The sequence below is a fragment of the Lynx canadensis genome, chromosome D2 (assembly GCF_007474595.2).
Source record: "Lynx canadensis isolate LIC74 chromosome D2, mLynCan4.pri.v2, whole genome shotgun sequence".
Classification (NCBI taxonomy): domain Eukaryota; kingdom Metazoa; phylum Chordata; class Mammalia; order Carnivora; family Felidae; genus Lynx; species Lynx canadensis.
In genome coordinates, this window is record NC_044313.2 from 48220073 (window position 1) to 48237826 (window position 17754).

A 17754-nucleotide genomic window follows, 5' to 3' on the forward strand; every position below is an offset into this window, starting at 1 on the left:
CCCAGGGCTGGGTAGGTGAGAAGGGTATAATGGATATAGGGTTTCTTTTTTTGGGAGGGGGGGACAACCAAATGTTCTAAAATTAGATTGCAGTGAGGGTTAATATAAAACTCTGTGAGTGTACTAAAACCCACTGAATTGTGCACCTCGTACAGGTGAAATGTGGGGTCTGTGAATCATATCTTGTTAAAGCTGCTTCAACCAAAACCAAAAACACCATGCAGGAGAGAATTAGTCTCTTTAATAGGTACAGTGCAGTTACAAGTCAACAAGAAACATAACAAACCCCAGCAGAAAAAAAAAAAATCACAAAGGACATACATCAACCCACGTGACACATTAACCAAGGAAGCACAGTGGTTCTTAAATGCACGGGGAATTCTCTCTTGCATAAAAGACAAGTCAAAGCCACTCTGAGAAGACTTTCTACCTCTTAGACTGGCAACAGTGACAGCGATTCTGGTGAGGGAATGGGACATTAAGTTGGTACCCCTGCAGGGTGGTGGGGGCGGGGGCCGGGGGCAACGCGTCATTATCCTTCAGAATTGAAAGTGCGCATCCCCCTTGATGCCGCAGTTTAATCTCTGGGGATTTATCCCCCACACGTCCCCTCACGCGTGCAAAATGTGATACGCACACACACACATGCACACACAATTATGCATTGTTGCACTGCGATAGCGGAAGAGTGGGAGAACCCAGGTGCTCTGTCGTGGTGCTTGGCGAGCGCCGCAGAGCTCGCATAGACGCCGCGCTATACAGCTGTTAAACAGAACACGGCAGGGCCGTTTGTACTGATGCAGGGAAGAGGTGTGTTATTGCATATCTCACAATAATAATATGCCCGAGATAGCTAAGAAAGGGAAGATGCAGAACGGAAGGTGTAAGGTGTCCCTCGAGTGAGGGACGGGGACGTGAGTGTGTGTCTATATGGTGTGTATGTTTGTAAATGCAGAAGCCATCCCAGGGTGGTGTAAAGGAAATGAAGAAGGCCTCCACGAGGGGAGCTGTGGCCGGGACCAGGGGGAGGGGAGATACACCTTCCGGGTTGCACACGTTGTGCCTGCGTTGCCTCTCCGATAACCATTTAAGTTTATTTATTATTTGGAGAGAAAGAGAGCGCAAGCAGAGGAGGGGCAGAGAGAGAGGAAGAGAGAGACAATCCCAAGCAGGCTTCGCACTGCCGGCGCGGAGCCTGATGTGGGGCCTGAACCCACGAACCGCGAGATAGTGACCCGAACCGAAGTAGGACGCCCAACGGACTGAGCCACCCGGGCGCCCCCCCCCCCCAATAACCCTTTGAACCACACCACCGTGTGGCCAAAGAGCACCTGTGTGCGGGTGCATGCGACCACTGGCTGCCTTTTTACGACATCGGAGTCAGAGAAGGAATTCCTGGCCACCATCACACAGTTTGGTCCCCGAAATCTAGAAAGGATGTGTACCCTCCATCGCCTCCTCTGTTCTCTGTCTCCCTTGTGTGGGTCTCCCAGCCTTGGGATCCCGGGTGTTATCTGGGGGTCGCCCGGTGTTCCTTGGATGGGGACGAAAGGTGTCTGCACATGGAGTGTGAAGGCTGAAGGGGAAGACCGGGCGACCCCTGTAGGGGCGTCAGTTTGGGCCAGTGGACCCCAACGCCCTATGTTTGCTTCCTGTCCTCTAGGCACGCCCCAAAGGCGAGGGTCTGACCCGTACCAGGGCAAGAAGCGCTGTTTCGGCGAGTATAAGTGCCCCAAGTGCAAGAGAAAATGGATGAGCGGGAACTCCTGGGCCAACATGGGGCAGGAGTGCATCAAGTGCCACATCAACGTGTACCCGCACAAGCAGGTGAGCTGCGGGCACCGGGAGCGCGGGAGCCACGGGGGGAGGGGCTCTCTGAAGGGCCTCCGGTGTGGGGGAGGGTGACTTTGTCCCTCTTGGGCCTCGGTTTACTCCTTCATATGACAAGGAGGAGACCAGATCTCTCCACGTTGGCCCTTTGTTGTTCTCATCCAAAATGGGGGTGAGGGAGCACCATTTCCCCAGGGAAGGAGGGTAAAGGGGCAATTTCACCAAGACCCTGAGACCGCAGACCCCCGGTGAATTCTTCGGTACTAATGAGCTCGGGGTGCTGTTGTGAGCGGGGAGTGGGGGGCAGCAGGGCACTCACTCCAGAGAACACGTATCTCGTTCATTTGCTCACTCAGTTGACTCATGTATACAGGACGGCCCCAGCGTACCAGGCACTGAGCATGGGGCTGGTGGCCAAGGTACACGTGGGCATGCTGGGGCCTGGGGGACAGAGGTGTCATCCCAGGGAGGATGTACTCACTGCAGGCTGCAAAGAGGAGGCCCGTTTACTCCGGTGCCTGAAGGATGGGAGGAAGCCAGACCTGTTACAGGCCATCCAAAGAAGACAGTACAGCAGGTGCAAATGCCCCGTGGCCTTAAGGACTTGGGTGGGTGCTCAAGGCCCAAACCTAAGTGAAGAATCAGGAGAGCAGGGCAAGAGGAATAGGGTGGGTGGGGTGGGTGCTCTCTCGAAACCCACGAGGAACAACACTTTCAGCTTTACTTTGAGATGATTATTCTGGGTGTGTGCAGAGATTAGTCTTGGTGGGGCTGGCTGATCAACAGGGGGAGTCCAGTGGGAAAGCCATGCCGTCCCGTGCGCGCTGGGAAAGGTCTGAACCTAGCAGGTGGCCTTGGACCTGAGTCCAACACAAAATGTCACCGGATTGGATGTGGGAGGTGAGGGAGAGGCATCCAGGAGAAATACCACCCTTGAGTGGATGGAGTGCGCTTACTGAGGTGGGCATCCTGGGCTGGGGGCAGGGCAGGGTGAGACCTAGGTATCCCAGATAAAAGCAAAAGTCCTCTGATACACATGTTACATGTGAGATGTTCCTGAAAAATCTAAGTCCGGACGTCAAGAAGGCAGTCGGATTTTTTACTTTGAAGCTCATATGAGAAGTCACAGTGGCTTCTACATACTCGGGTATCATGGACTTAGAGGTACGTAGGGAGTGGATGAGATTTCCTGCAGAATGTACACAAAGTAGAGACAGAATTCCCCAGTCCATGTGTTGGAGAATCCCAGCACTGGGGGCTCAGCTGGAGGAGAAGGATCCATCACGGAGCACAACCGGGGAGCATGGAGTCCTGGAGGTTGGGGGGGGTTGGTGTACCGTTCAAGTGGGCAGGTGTGGTTGGTGCAGAGATGTCTGGTATAATGGCCATGGCCAAGTGCCCTGGAGATTTGGCAACACGGAGGTGGTCCTCAAATTTCACGGGGTGCCACGTTTACATGCATATCTCGTTGAACTGCACCTAAGGTCTGAGAACCACTAAGCCGGTGCCCTGCAGGTCAGGCATAAGGACAGAGTGGAGACGTCGATTCTTAGTGGACGTGTTGTCTGGGGCCGTGGCTGTGGAGCCATGACGGGGGTTGGAGGGGTTTGTTGGGCCAGGCTTCATTGTCTACTCTCTCAAGGGGGGTTGATTGTAGAGAGAAGCAGCGATATGGGGCAGTAGCCACAGGAGGGCAGGTGGCATTGAAGTGGGTGTTATGGAGACGGGAAGTCCTGGAGCATGTTACAGGCAAGTGAGAAGGATCCAGAAGGAAGCAAAGGGCTGATGATATGGGAGCAAGGGGGTGATGCCTTACCATGGCATGGGAGGGGGGGGGACGTGGGAGTGGTCAGGAAGGCTGGTGGGTTTGATGGCACAAAGAAGAGGAGCTTCACTTCCAAGGCTTCCGTTCTCTCTGAAATGGGACAGGAGGTTTTCAGGAGAAATGAGAGTGAGGAGGGATGTGGTGGCCTCGGGGAAGGACGGAGGACATGGGCCTCCTAGAGAAATCTAGCTGCGTCCCAGGCCCGGGAGGTGTGAGGTTGTAACTGGCGCCACCAGCCTGGTTCTGTGACTTGCTCCAGCAGGGTCACGGGGCAGGCGTGGGCCAGAGTCAGTGGACGGGGGCAGAGGTTTGCCAGGACAGTGATTCAGAGGGAGGAAGGCTGAAGAGCTGGCATATTTGGAGAAGTGTGATCGTGCGTGGTCCTGGGATGTCAGCCGGATGGCCGGGAAGGGAGGCCAGAAGGGCCCTAATGGGAAGGGAGGATGAGGCGGGGCCCAGGCCGGGTGGAGCTGCACAGAGAGCAGCTCTTGGTCTGAAGACCAAGTCCAGGGTGTGGCCAAGGGGGCAGTGGGAGAGAAGGTCACGTTGACGATGGCGCGGGGGCACTAAGGAGCCAGGGCTAGGGCCAGTCCTCCCCGTGTGGGCCGAGTCACCAAGAAGGATGGCAGGAGCAGAGGGGTGGAAGAGGCGGGCCAGGAAGGGAGGTGGGCTTTGAGGCTCTTGGGGAAGGCTCCTGTGAGGCACTGATGTTGGCTGAGCTGTGGTGGAGGCTTGCAGGGGGCTGCGTGGGGGTGGCCGAGCTGGAGGGAACAGCATGTGCGAAGTGGGGAGGCCAGGGTCAGGCACAGAGCACTGGTGGAGCTGAGGGGTGAAGCAGAGGTGGGGGGGGGGCGCCTGGGACTGGCTCGGAGGCCATGGTGTGGAGTTTGGGCTTTATCCTGTTAGCGCACGTGGGAGCCATCTGAGAGGATTCTCCTGATTGAAACATCTTGTGATTTTATGACCCTCATGCTGGCCTCCATTGCCTCTGTTTGCAGACCTCCCCACCCCCTCCCCCAAGGGTTTCTGTGGTTCCCATCAACCACACTATGACAGGTGGGCAAGGAGACTCAAAGCTGGCCATCAAGGTCCAGCAGACGGGGGTCTCCTTAGGGGCAGAGACTAACATCCTAACGGCAAAGAGGGGGGCACCCAGGCCCAGCAGTGCCAAGACAGGCCTGGTGACCCAGTGGGTGGGCCTAGTGTTTGGGGAGCACATCCAGGGAATGGGGCCAGGAGTGGGCAGTTCAAAGGAGACAAGGCGTCCTGGTTCCTGATTTCCTGGCAATTCCTGAGGTCGGAGACGCCAGTCCAAAACACCTTTCCCACCATGTGTGACAATGATCACACTACCTTGTGGGTTGAACTCCGCGCTCCCAGGGGCACTTGGGGCATGGCCAGTGCTGTTCAGAGGGGTTCATTCCTTCTCTCATGGACCCACTTGGCTGAGGGCACCTCCGGGGCCAGATCTGTGCAGGTGCTGAAGGACGACCAAGTTCAGGGCTTCTAGGCCTTCCCTTCTCCAACTGCAGTGACGGGATTCAATCAGACAGGGTTAGCAACTGGCATTTAGGGAAACTCTGGCCCGAATCATCCTCTGGGCATCATCTGCTGAGTCCCTACACACCCCTCGTGTATACTCTGTCCTCAGATGGGGTGTTCTGTTCATCCATATTTCACAGGGAGGAGAAGCAGGGCCCTGAGAATCCCCGTCTTCTTCCCAAGGTCCCCGGGTGGGAAATGGGGTTGAACTTGCCTCTGTGCTTGGAGACGGTCTGTTGAAGTGCTGGGGGGCCCAGGCCTGAGGCCAGGAGGGAGTCAGTACGTGTCTCAGCTCAGCTGCACAGGCACTGGGTGTGCTGGAGCGAAGGGTTCAGCGTGCTCCTGGGTGCAGGAGGGAGAGAGGAGGCTGCAGGTGGGTCCCGTGATGGGAGAGGGCAAGGATGGGAAAATTGTAACAGTACTTAATACCCGTCATCCTCTCAGCTACCCCACGAGGTCAGCACTGCTGTCTTTCCTTTCTACAGAGGGGGAACGGGAGGCAAGGGGTGTAAGTGATTGACTCAAGGTCCGTAGAGAAGCTGGGTTTCATGAAGAGGGATCAAGTTTGGGGCCAGAGGGAAAGGGGAGCACGGAGGCCACGTCATGGGGCGGGCTGGGCTGGGGAGCCCCCAAGGGGGCTCAGCTGTGCGGGTCAGGGCAGGACTTGGGTCGGTGCTGGGGTCTGGGAGGCTCACTTGGTCCTTATGATGCCCATACCCTCTGCAACCTGAGCAGAGAGGCACGGCCTCGCCCAGAGGCCTGAGGCCAGGGTGCCAGCCTCCCTGCAGTGGCTCCAGCCTCCTCGGCCCCTGCCCCTATATTGCTCTAGCATCTGGCAGGGCAGGGCTCCTCGCTCCTTCCACGAGGAAGGAGCCACCATCCCCAGGCCAGCTGTGCTTTGGAGCATCCTGCCACATTCAGTCTCAGCGCAGCCCCCCACGGGCACCCCCATACTCAGGCTCAGTCTCCGCACTGGTCCGACCCCAGAAGGATCCTCCGGAAACATGTGGCTTTGCTCTTCCCCTCTCCGTCCGTCAGCCCTATTGGTTGAACCCTGCTGTGTGCAGTAGGGAAACTGAGGCCCAGAGAGACCACAGGGCTTGAGCAAGCCCCTCAGCCAGGCAATGTTAAGGGGGCCTAGGACCCAGTGTCCCAGCACCTAGCATCCCCAATCTTCTCTCCTGGGCTCTACGAACTTTTCACCTGGCTCCTCTGTCTCTGAGGGGTTGCAGGCTGGGTGGGGAGGGGCATGTCCCCACCCGACTCCCCAGCAATCAGGGGCCTTGGAAGAGCTCAGAGGAAGACTTGGGGCCCTCGCCGCCACCCCCACCCCAGGCCCCCATGGTGGAGAGGAGCTGCTTTATTTCTTCTGCCCCCTGAGCTCTGACCTGTGGGGCATCCATCCCCTGAGAACCCTCCGGTTCCCTCTCCTCCCTCTCCTGCCACATCTGTTTCCCGTCAGGCTCCGGCTGCGGCTCCCCTGCCCCTAGGAGAAGAAAACACTGAAGGGCTCTGCCTCCCTGCTGGGGGGGGGGGGCGGCCCTGGGGTGATCCATCCCAGCAGCTGAAGGTTTTCCTTCCACAGAGGGGAGTCATCCTGGCGGCTCCCCCCTGCCCCCACCCTGCGCTCCTCCACTCAGCGGAGCCCCGACCCATGGAGGGAAGGGAAAGGACACTGATAGGGTCACGGCCAAGGAGGAGGGATGGTGAGGGTGTCGCAAGGGCGTTTCCACGGGGACTCAGCTGGATCCCTTGCTCCCAGCCTGCCCCCAGTCCTACATAATACTAATAATAGCAACAATGATATGTGATATTAATACTGGCCAGCACTTTGGTTTTCATGTGCCAGCTAACTTGGCATGTATTAACTCATTTACTCTTCACAACCACCTTACAAGTAGGTGCCCTTATTAGCCCCATTTAATAGAAGAGGGCGTTGAGGCACAGTGAGGTTAAGGAACTTCTGGAGGTCACACAGCAATTGCTAAGTCTCGCAGAGCTTGACTTGATGGTTATACAGTGCTTTAAGACACCGACTTCTCTCTCTATCACGCATACGGTATATGTTATTGACCTCCCGCCCAGGTTACAGAAGGGTACGTTGAGGCTCCGGAGGAGAAAGTTGTTGTCCAACAGCCCTGGGCAGATAGGTGAAGCTGCAGGCCCCAGGACAAGACCCTTAATGTCTTGAAGTCTCAGTTTCCTCATCTGTAACATATGGGGAGAGTAATGTGCCCCTCCCAGCCAGGCTGTCAGGTTGGATGGTATGGTTTGTGTGGCAGTGCTTTGCAAGGTGTAAACCATGGGGGGCAAGAGTGGCCTCAGGCCTGCCTATTGTGGCATCTCTGGCCCCACCTGGAAGGCTGGTTCAAGGAGGGGCCCCGGCCAGCATGAAGAGTTGGGGAGGAGAGCTAGAAACCAGGCTGAGTTGATCTGGACGAGGGGAGACCTCAGTATTACCTCTCTCAGGCCTGTGGGAGCCAAGTGGAGAGTGTGTGGCCCCTGTGTGGCTGTGATGACAGGTGGACGTATAGGGACCCAGAGTTCAGCTCAAGGTCAGGGAGCCCTTCTTTCAGCCAGGGAGCTTGGCCAGCAGGGAGGTCCTCGGCCCTGGCTCGCCCATGGGGTGCTGTTGGTATTTATGAGATGCCTGGGAGAGCAGGTGATGGGGCCTTCATAGGCCTTCAAGCTTGGAATCGTGGCTTCAGTGACCCTTTCTTTACCTGGTGGTATCCCCTTCCCATTATAATCATAACAAGCAACATTAATAGTTTTTATCTGCTATCTTTCTACTCACTGAGATGTAACAACAGCCCCATGAGAAAAGTGTTATCAATGCCCCCTTCTGCAGACGGGGAGACTGAGGATCAGAGGGTCGGTGGCTTGCCCAAGGTCACACAGCTTGTAGGTAGTTCAAGCCCGTATCTGACACAAAGCCAAACTCTTTCTCCTCTCCCCTGGCCAGGAAAGCCAGTCATCTCAAAACCCCTTGAGACAAGGCCAAGGCTCCCGTCATTTTTTGCAGGCTTTCTCTGTGTGGCTCTAGGCTTGAAAGTGCAGAGGTGGGTTTTATGACCCTTGGATCAGAACCCTGCCCATCCGCAGTCCCCGTGCTCATCTCCTAGACCCCCGTGACTCTTCCATTTCCCAGACCGCTGCGAGTGTCAGCTTCGGGCCAGGTATTGGGTAAAGCCAGTGCACTACTTTTGAGAGGTTCGTGGTCTGCCCAGGAGGCAGTGCTCACCCTCAGCTTCCCTCCAGGGCCATCCCTGGTCACGGTCACTGGCACCGAGGCTCCCTGGCCTCACACCAGCCTGCAGTTCCTGCTCCCTGTCCCCAGCATGTGGGTCCCAGCTGGCTTCCCTTGAGTCCCCCCAGATCCATGCAGGGCACTGTTCTGCAGGAGGGGGCTCTGGGCTGAGGCTTCGCCTGCCAGCCACGAAACTATCTGCTTCAAGAGGTGTGCCTAATAGCCTCCGTAAAATTTCCAGGGGAACAAATCTTTCCTGGCTTTTGAGAACCAGGACAGGAGAGTGAGAGGGAGCGGGAAGCTCCCTATGTCACAGACGTATTCTCGTACGTGCCTCACGCTGCTTAGCGTACAAACATCCAGACATCTGATTCCTCCCACGGCCCCACAGACGAGGTGCAGTGATGGCCCACTTTACAGGTGCGGCAACTGAGGCTCCTTAAAATCATATAGTGAAGTTCTGATCATTTGGCCACTCAACGGACAGTACCAGGCCTTGGGATGAAGGGCACCGGCTGCTAACCTCACGGAGCTGAGGTCTCATCCACCCTAACCCCGAAGCATGGGAGTGACAAGCGGCCTGGCGAGGAGCACTGGGTGTGTTGGAAATCAGGAGACTGGGCTTGGGTCTTCCTTGCTCTGGGCCTCGGTTTCCTCACCTGGGTGATGTCTGTGCCCCACTGTCCCACCTCTGTCCTGGGCTTGCTCAGAGAGTCCTGGGGGAGGGCACGGTGGTGTCTAGACTAGTCGCTCGGGTACAGGAGCCCTCCCACTGCCCAGCCCCAGCCCAGGACACGCACCTGCAACAGGCCAGAGGCAGGAAGGGCCCAAGCGCCTAGGCAAACAACCTCTGTGACTACAGACTCGCTCTCTGGGCACCCCCTCCCCGTCTGTCTGTCTGTCTGTCTGGTGCTGTCCCTCGCTGCGTCTGTCTCACTCTCCCTGCTTCTGTTTGTGTTTCTGTCTTTCTCTCCACTCCCTCCTTCCTCTCTGCAGAGACCCCTGGAGAAGCCCGATGGCCTGGACGTGTCCGACCAGAGCAAGGAGCACCCCCAGCACCTCTGTGAGAAGTGCAAGGTGCTGGGCTACTACTGCCGCCGAGTGCAATGAGCCGCCGCCAGCCCGCTGCGCCCACAGCCACCTTCCTGCCAGCCAGAGACCACGCCCCCTCCCTGTGTGGCGTGCGTGGGGGCGGGGCCTCGCAGCCTTAGGTTCTTGTCGTGTGTTGACAGTGTTACTGACATAGCTGCCCCACAGAAAGCCGGGTCTCTGGGACTCTCTACAGGTGGGCCTGGGGTCTGTGCAGAAGGGGCAAGGGTGAGCGGAGGTCAGTACACAGGACCCCATAAAGCCCTGGGTGTCCCCTGCAGGGTCCCTTCCTCTGAGACTCCCTTTGGGCTGAGCAGCCTTGCATTGGCCACAAGTGCACTAAATTTACTGTGAATCCCAAAGCCTGCAGGGGACTGTCTCCCCAGGACTACCCAGGCCTCCTTCTCTACCCAGAACCTTCCAGTCTGCCCTGAGTGCAAAGCCACTCAGAGAGCCCTACTTTTCTGTCCTGTTTGTGTCAGCAATCCTGGCGAGCTGACACCGGTTCTAGCAGCTGCTGGGGAGTGGGCATCTCTGCCCCCTGCCCACCATGAGCCCCAAACCCGACTGCCTCTGACATCATTAGCATTGCATACCCTAGACCCAGAGGTCAGGGACAGGGAGGCACTGAATGTGGACAGCGTTCCACGGTGTGACCTGGGGCATATCAGACAATGCCTCCCCTGCCCCCACCACACGTGTTTTCCACTTGGGATTGGATTTTGTGCTTGGATTTTGTCAGGCCCATTCCCTACCCTTTTCCTTCACCTCCCCCCAACACTAGGGGCCACCCCCTGATCGAGGCTGAAGGGCCCAGTGGGGAAGGCACTCTGGCAGGACAGACGCAGGCCTGGTGTCCTGGAGACCTGGGTTCAAATGCTGGCCCTGCTGCTGACACACTACGTAGCCTTGGGAAGAACTTCTCATCTCCGGCCCTCAGTTTCCCCACTAGTTAAGTGAGAGAGTGACTCCAGAGAGCAGAGGCCCATTTCAGTGCTGGGATTCACATGGAGCCTTATTTGGAGAGGCCATCCAAGTCCCAGACTGCACACCGCCACCCATCAGTCACTTAGGTGAGAATTGAGGGGCGCCAGTCTTCTCGTCACCCCCTGTCACCCCCGCCCCGCCTGAGGTCCCCCATCCCTGCAAAAATGAGGGAGAAGGATCCCCTGTCACACTTGGCAACCCCGATGTAAGCTACAGAACTTCTCATTTATAAAATGGGGACAATGATTTCCTACCTCCCAAGGGAGCAGGGAGGCCTCTGGGCAAGTCACGTTGGTCAGAACACTGTCCTGGCTGGTGGGAGGGATCACGCTCCCTCTTCTCTCTCCCCCCGGTGAGAAGTCCTAATTTTGTTGTCCCATCATCCTTCCTTTCTCCCAGGGAGAGGGAGAGAGCCATCTGTCAGGACTGGGTCACTTGATTTTGCCCCAACATCATGCCTCTGTGGGAAAAAAAAAAAAAAAAAATCAGACCATGAAATGGGCCTGAAATTCAGTGTTTACCGTGGCTCAAGGTCACCCAACGGGTGCCCAATCGCCTTTTGTTTTCAAATGAAAATGCTGTGTACGACTGAGGAGTTACAGTGAAGTGTTAACCAGGGGTCCAGGGAGCACGTTGAAGAGACGGAGTGAGTGTATTTGCAGCCAGGGGGGCTGCAGGGTAGATATCAGGGGGCCATGCCCTCTGAGCACTTAACAAGAGTGTGTTAGTTCCAGCCCGAGCCCTGTAGCCGCCTCCCTGCCGCCCACAGGGGCAGAATGCCCAGGAACCGACTGTGAACACCCTCCCCTTCCACTGGGAATGCCACTGAGGGATCCCTCCCAGCTGTCTCCTGTCTTCTCCATGATGTCAAGGTGAGCTGGAGTCATCCTGGCCCAAGGCTCTCTGTCCCCAGGAAGAAGCTGTTGCTGTCAGTCATTCTAGAGCACTGCTGAAGGTAGTGTCCGCGGTGGTGGGCAGTGAGCTCGTCTCTGCTGTGAGGACCGGGACCCAGCCCTTCCGGGGACCTGGCCCCAGAGGGGGACCCTGGCCCTAGGACGCCCGGAGCCTGCCGACTGTCCCACTGTGGTGGGGAAGGCCCACACCCTAAAAAGAACCCAGGCTCCAGACCGCTGGAGTCCACGGGCCTGCCACGGGCCAGTAGGAAATGGGATATCACCCCAAAGTGACCTTTCCAGTGGGCTTATCCAGCTGGCAGTCATTGCCCCTGCCTTCTATGCAGAGCTGGCTGGCGTGGGGGGCCCTCCTGCCCCAAAGCAGCCTCTCTGTGTACCCCCTGCTCCTGCACGGCTCTGGCTGAACTGGGGAGCTCTCTATGGGCGGCAGAAGCCACTGTTGTCGAGGCCGGGTACTGCGAGGACGAAGTGCTCAGAGGGCCTGGGAGCCCAGGAGACAAGAAAGCGTGTGGTTTGTACGTTCAAAAGGGACAATCGCTGGCAGTTAGTAGATCTAGTGATCTAGTTGAGAGAGAACAGTGTTTAACCCGTATGAAGTATTCGATAGCTCTACTTGTGAATTTGTATTTTTTGAGTTATACTTGACACGATTCCTTTTTTTTTTTTTTTAAAGAAAAATACTATGTGTGTATTTTGAAAAGAAAATTCATAGATGTTAAAATTTTTTCTGGTTACCAATTTTTCTCACAACACTGAATTTGTTACCTTCTCCCGAAAAATCTCGACAGTGATTTTTGTCTGTATATTTGAGGGGCCTTTTTTAAAAAAAAAAAAAAAAAAGAAAAGAAAAAAGAAAAAATATAATTGCTTGATCTTTGAGATTAAAAAAAAAACAAAAAGAGAGGCATTTTCAAACCTTTGGAGATTTCAGGAGGGCAGTAGAATATCAAACAAAGATTTCTGGAAGTATTTTGCAAACCTTTCTGGTTGAGCTGCAAGAAAATATTTATGGTGATAACTTTTCTCTTTTTTCCTGTTGTTGGTTTTTTGTTTCGTTTTGTTTTTGGTTTGATTTTTTTTTTTTACTATGCTTTGATCTGTAAAAAGTATGCAACTGAACTACATTAAGAAGGAAATATTGTCTACATAGAATATTATATGAAGTTGGTACATAATTCTGATGAGGAAAAAAAATCTTTGCAATTCTTTAAGCCATATTGTTGTTATTCTGTGTTGTTTTCCTTGGATGAAAATATCAGTATTAAGTAGCCAAGCATATTATCCAAGTGCTTAGACTTATTAATATGTTCATGTCCTGTATTTATACATATGTGTATTTTGGAAAGTATTGCTTTTTTTAAGGGAAGCTATTATTAGATAACATAGCCGAAAAGGGAATAGTGACCCCTTTGAGCCTCTTCAGCTGAGGATAACAAACACAGCATTGTAATCCATTCTCTTGCACCTTCTTATTATTATCTTGTTATTATGGTTATTAACTTTGTAGGGGGGCAGGGAGTGGGCCAGGGGAAGAGGGGCGTATCAGTATTACAGAGCCAGCATATTATCACTAACCGGCCCCTCCATGATTGGCCAGAGCCGAAGATGGCCTCCTTGGCCTGGTGGAGGGCTCGGGTCAGCAGGGCCCAGCAGGGAAGACGAAGCAGGAGGCAGACTTCTTTGGATGCCCCTCTTTGGAGTTTTGCCGTCTGAGCCACGCCTCTGGGCCCCATGCTCTTTGAACTTGGATTTGTCAGCCGGAGCCCTTACACCTGCCCTCCAACATCTAATAGACTTGAATCTACTCTAAATGAATATTTAATCCAACATCACTACATTGTAGCCCAGTGCAACAACTAACCCTGAAGTTTGGGAGGCGTTCCGGCCTTCAGGGAGGTGGCTGAGCTGTCCCCCAGGGGCTGGTGGCAGAAGGGCTCATGGCTGTTGCCAGCCTCGCCGTTGGACCTCCTCCACTCCCGTGTGGTGACCCTGTCCGTGTCTGTATCTGTTAATATGTGTGTGTCCAGCTAAAGAGACAAACAGAACCCGTGGGCCCAGCTCGGAGGGTGTGTGGAGAAGGCTCCCGGCCTCTCTGAAGGGCTGCCCTCGGGATGGCATTCCGTTGTGTGCCTTATTCCTCGAAAATCTGTATACAGCTTGCCTATAGCAATATAGCCTTTTCATGCTGTATTAAAAGAACTTTTAAAAGCGAGAGAGGCTCATGGGTTTTGTTGTTGACACAGAGCATCGGTGGGGAGCTGGACGTTTTCACAGATGTGTGAAGTCAAGTGGGTGGGGTGGGGGGGGTCTTCTAGCTGCCTTTCTGCTGTCCCGAATCTGGGTCATCTTGTCCCTGCCCTGCCTCCATGCTGTGGATCTGCCTTCTCCCAGCCCCTCTGCCCCACAGTAGACGCTCTCTCCAGAGGGAGGGCCCTCCCCAAGTTGGGCCCCAGACTGGGCGAGATTGTCAGCACATTAGGTCACACGTTAGCTCAGCAATGGGACTCCCGGGTGACCATATATAGGAGTGAATCTCCCTTGGAGGCAGCAGCCCTAGGCCCCACGGCCGTGACCACACTGGGGCTTCTTGCCAAGACCAGAATTCGGGACTCACACACTGGGCATCACACCATGAGAAATCTGAAGTGTCCCGGGCCTCTTGGCAAGTCCCCAGGGAGGGAACAGAGGGTCTCTCTTCTGAGCAAGGTCAGGATGAGGCCGGGCTGTCACAAGGTGGGGTTCTTGCTGAGAGCCACGGACGGGAAGTCATGGCTCTTAAGAAGCCACCTGCACATGGGGGCCCTTCCCTATTCACCAGAATCACTATGGGAGCTACAGTCCCACCCCAGAGACGCTTGAGAAATTGGCCTGTGTCCTCAGGATTTTAAAGCCCCCAGATGAGTCCAATGTACAAGGCCAAGAAATGCCAGCAACGGTCCCTCATGGTCCTGTGGGGTCAGTGGTGATGTCAGCGCGGAGGCTGGTGGGCAGACGCTCCCGCCGCATCCATCCCACAGCTCCAGCCAATTACTGCCATCTGAGAATAAACCACTTGGGCTGGAAACCCAGGTTGTTATGTGAAATTTTCCAATTTTAAATTTTGGCAACAAGTTTACTGAAATTTTAAATAGTACATAGGTCAAGTCGTGTGTCTGTGGGCTAGCCTTTGCCTCCAGACTGCAGCCTCTGGGACAGAGCAGAGAAAAAGTGTGGGTCCTTGGGATCGGGGACCACAGTGGGGGAGGAGCGGGGAGCAGGCAGGAGCAGAGATCCCCGGCTCCAGAAGCAGGGAATGCTCCCCCTGTGTTATCTGGAGTGCACCGTGAGTCCCAGAAGCCACCAAGTCTCCTCTTGCTGCTTATGGGCATGCTCACCCCCAGGTGCCGCCCTCGGGGGGAGCGAAGTGGCAGGCGGGGCCAGAGTCAGCCTGAACTGGCTGGTGGGTGTCCCTACAGCCAAGCAGGTGAGTGGAGAGGGGACCCAACCCCAACACGGTAGGAGGAGGAGAGAGTTCTCACCTGTCAGCAGTAGGCACCCCCCTCCCCCCAGCCAGCAGCAACAGAGGGGTGCTGGCCTCCCAATTGCAGATCTATACAGGTCTGAGGACTGGAGTCCTGGTCTGTCAGAGTGCCCCTGTGCCCAGCAGCCCTGCCTCCCCCGGCTGTGCGAAGCTGAGAAGTTCCTCTGCCTCTCTGAGCCCCGGCTCCCCCAGGGATAGTATGCAGATAGGATGGCTCAGTGAGCACCAGGCCCAGTGCGTGGCTTGCCACCGGTGGGGGGGGGGGGGGAAGGGGGTCCCTGGGGACGTGGATCTCTTGCTCCCATTGTCTGTGGCTCAGGCAGAAACACCTTGTCAGAGATCACACAGGAAGTCAGAGGGGGGAACCAAGCCTCCCACACTCGGCACCCGTTGTGTGCTGGGGCTGAGGCTTCAAGGTTAACATTCGGGGATCTGCCCTGTGTGTCAGTGTGCATGCGCCCCTGTGTTTGTTTTGCTTTGTTTTCCGTGGAAAGAAAACAAACCCGAGGCAAACACAGCCTGCATTTCGACATCTCCCGGAGCTGTGGAAACCAGTAATTCCCCTGGACAGGAAGGATTTCCGGTTAGACTTAATGTCCATGTCCAGAGGCAGCTGGCCGCAAGGGCCCGGGGAGAGCAGAGTCCACCTCAGGGGACAGGAGAGGACGGCCCAGCTCTGGGCCTGCGCCTGCCCCCCCCCCGCCCCCCGCGCTCACACCCCCCATTTCTGTCTGGGCGAAGTTGAGGCCCCCAGGAAGGAAGGCTTGCCCGAGGCCACCCAGCGGGCACGTGGTGGTGCCAGGGTTCGAACCCCGAGTCCTCGCTCCCAGGGCAAGGTTGTGGAGGCAGAACTGGGGCTGAGCCCAAGGCAGCACCCTGCCCCCAGGCCTTGGTGCACGGAGCCCCCTCGGTGCCTGCTCCAGACACAGGGGAGGGAGACCAGGCGCACTCAACCACCCTACCCCCCTTCCCATCTCAGCTCCAGCACCACCAGGAGCCCTTGGGCCCCCCTGTGACCTAGACAAGGCTCCTAGAACCACTGTCTTCCCGGAATGTGTGATGTGGGGCCGCCGCGTCCCTGTGTGTCGGGGCAATCAAGACATGCTTGCAGGCCGCAGTGGACACGCTCTGTGATGGCCCTTCTCTTCCCGCTGGGCCCCACGCTTGGAGGCTGGGCCAGGCAACCGGCCGGCCACAGGCCCGTGTCTTCCCTGGCTCTGTGGCCCCATGTGTGGTCCTAACAGTCGTAGCAGGAGCCAGGACAGGGAACAATATTGCCAACATGGCAGGTGGAGAAACGGAGGCCCAGGGAGCGCCGTGGCGCCCAAGACTGACAAGTGGGGTCTTCTGCCGAGTACTCTGACCTCCACCCTGTGCTATTTCTGATTCTGACGAGACACTCCCAGTGGATTTCCCAGCGCCTGGAGCTGGGGCTGGGTCCCACGATGAGCGGGGAGTCAGGCCCCAGCCTGCCCTCTCTCCTTGGCCTGGGAAACCCAGGGTCAGGCAACCAAATACCGGTCCAAGCTGCTCCCTGGCCAGCGCTGCCTGGGCCGGGCTCCCCCACAGCCTTTGGGAGAGAGAGAAGGGTCAGGAGCAGCTGGGACGAGGCGGGGGGGGGGGGTACGATCTGCTGGGGGCAGGCAGCCGCCTCTAGAGTCAGGCATCTGGTTGTCCCTAGAACTCTGTCCAGAGCCAGGAACAGTCTGTCCTCAGGCACAGAGTCCCCTCTAAATACACCCACTTTATCCAGAGCCGCTAGAGGCCCTGTGCTCACCTCACCCCGCCACTCACACACATTCACACACATTCACACACAGGCACTCACACCCACCCACCAACACGCGTGGCTGTGGCCCCTGGGGAGTCCTGTGGGAGTGGGGAGCCCCGGGTCACACTCTCCAGACAGACGGTGCTGCTGCAGTGACTACAAGCGGGGGGCCCCCCGGGCGGCCCCTCTCCCTGACCCTCTCCCCCAAGGATCACTTTTAGGGAGGAAGAAGCCCCGGCCCAGAAGGGTGATGGGCTCCATGGGAATCTGCCTGTCCCCTTCCCCGAGAGCCCCTCACCACGCAGAAGGTGAGAGAAGCCAAGTCCCAACCCTCGGCCCGACGCTGAGCGGAATGTGTCCTCGTATCGCAAACGGTTGACAGAGGCTATGTTTTGTGAGGCGTGACGACGGCCTCGCGGGTGTGAAAACCACGTCCTCATCTATTAGCTGCTGGACGATTTACGGGCCAAGTGAGACGGCGCCTGCGTTTTATTTTCAAATAATCCAGAGGGTGGCTCGTGTGAGGAGGCGGGAGCCCGGGGTCTGATGGACCGCCTTCTCCACCCCTGGGCTGGGGATGAGCTCCGCGGGGAGCCGGGCCAAGGCAAAGTGTATGTGCGGGTGGGGGGGGGGTGGCCCCCACGCACCCAGTGCCCTCCACGGTCCTCTGGACGGGCAGCCAGGGTTTTCTCTATGCGTCTCCAGAGCCAGGGCGGCCTGGCACCTGGCAGGGCCAACTGTGGAATAAATGAGTAAGATGCAGCCGACAGTCCATCAAGCCCTCTGGTGTGCCCGCCACTGTACTATGTGATGTGCGTGCACCATCATTTCTGATCCTTGCAGCGGCCCTGTGAGGTGGGCCTAGCATGAGGACCATTTGACAGACGGTCAGGCTGAGGCCCAGGGAGGTCGAGTGACTCGTCCGAGATCATCCCGCACGAGTAGAGCCCCTCCCTAGACCCCTCCCAGAGACATCTGACCCCAGGGCCGTGTCATCTTGGCCGTGTCATCTTCCTGCCTCCTGCA

General features: G+C 56.5%; 1 protein-coding gene across 1 annotated transcript in view; it reads left to right on the forward strand.

Annotated features, from left to right (window-relative positions):
* Window positions 1–13649, forward strand: part of ZCCHC24 (zinc finger CCHC-type containing 24) — a 63962-nt gene extending 50313 nt beyond the window's left edge. The window contains 3 exon segments of the mRNA XM_030334431.1: window positions 1664–1685; window positions 1688–1827; window positions 9444–13649. Coding sequence (XP_030190291.1) covers window positions 1664–1685; window positions 1688–1827; window positions 9444–9557 — 276 coding nt within the window. The 3' untranslated portion in view covers window positions 9558–13649.
* The last annotated feature ends 4105 nt before the right edge of the window (window positions 13650–17754 follow it).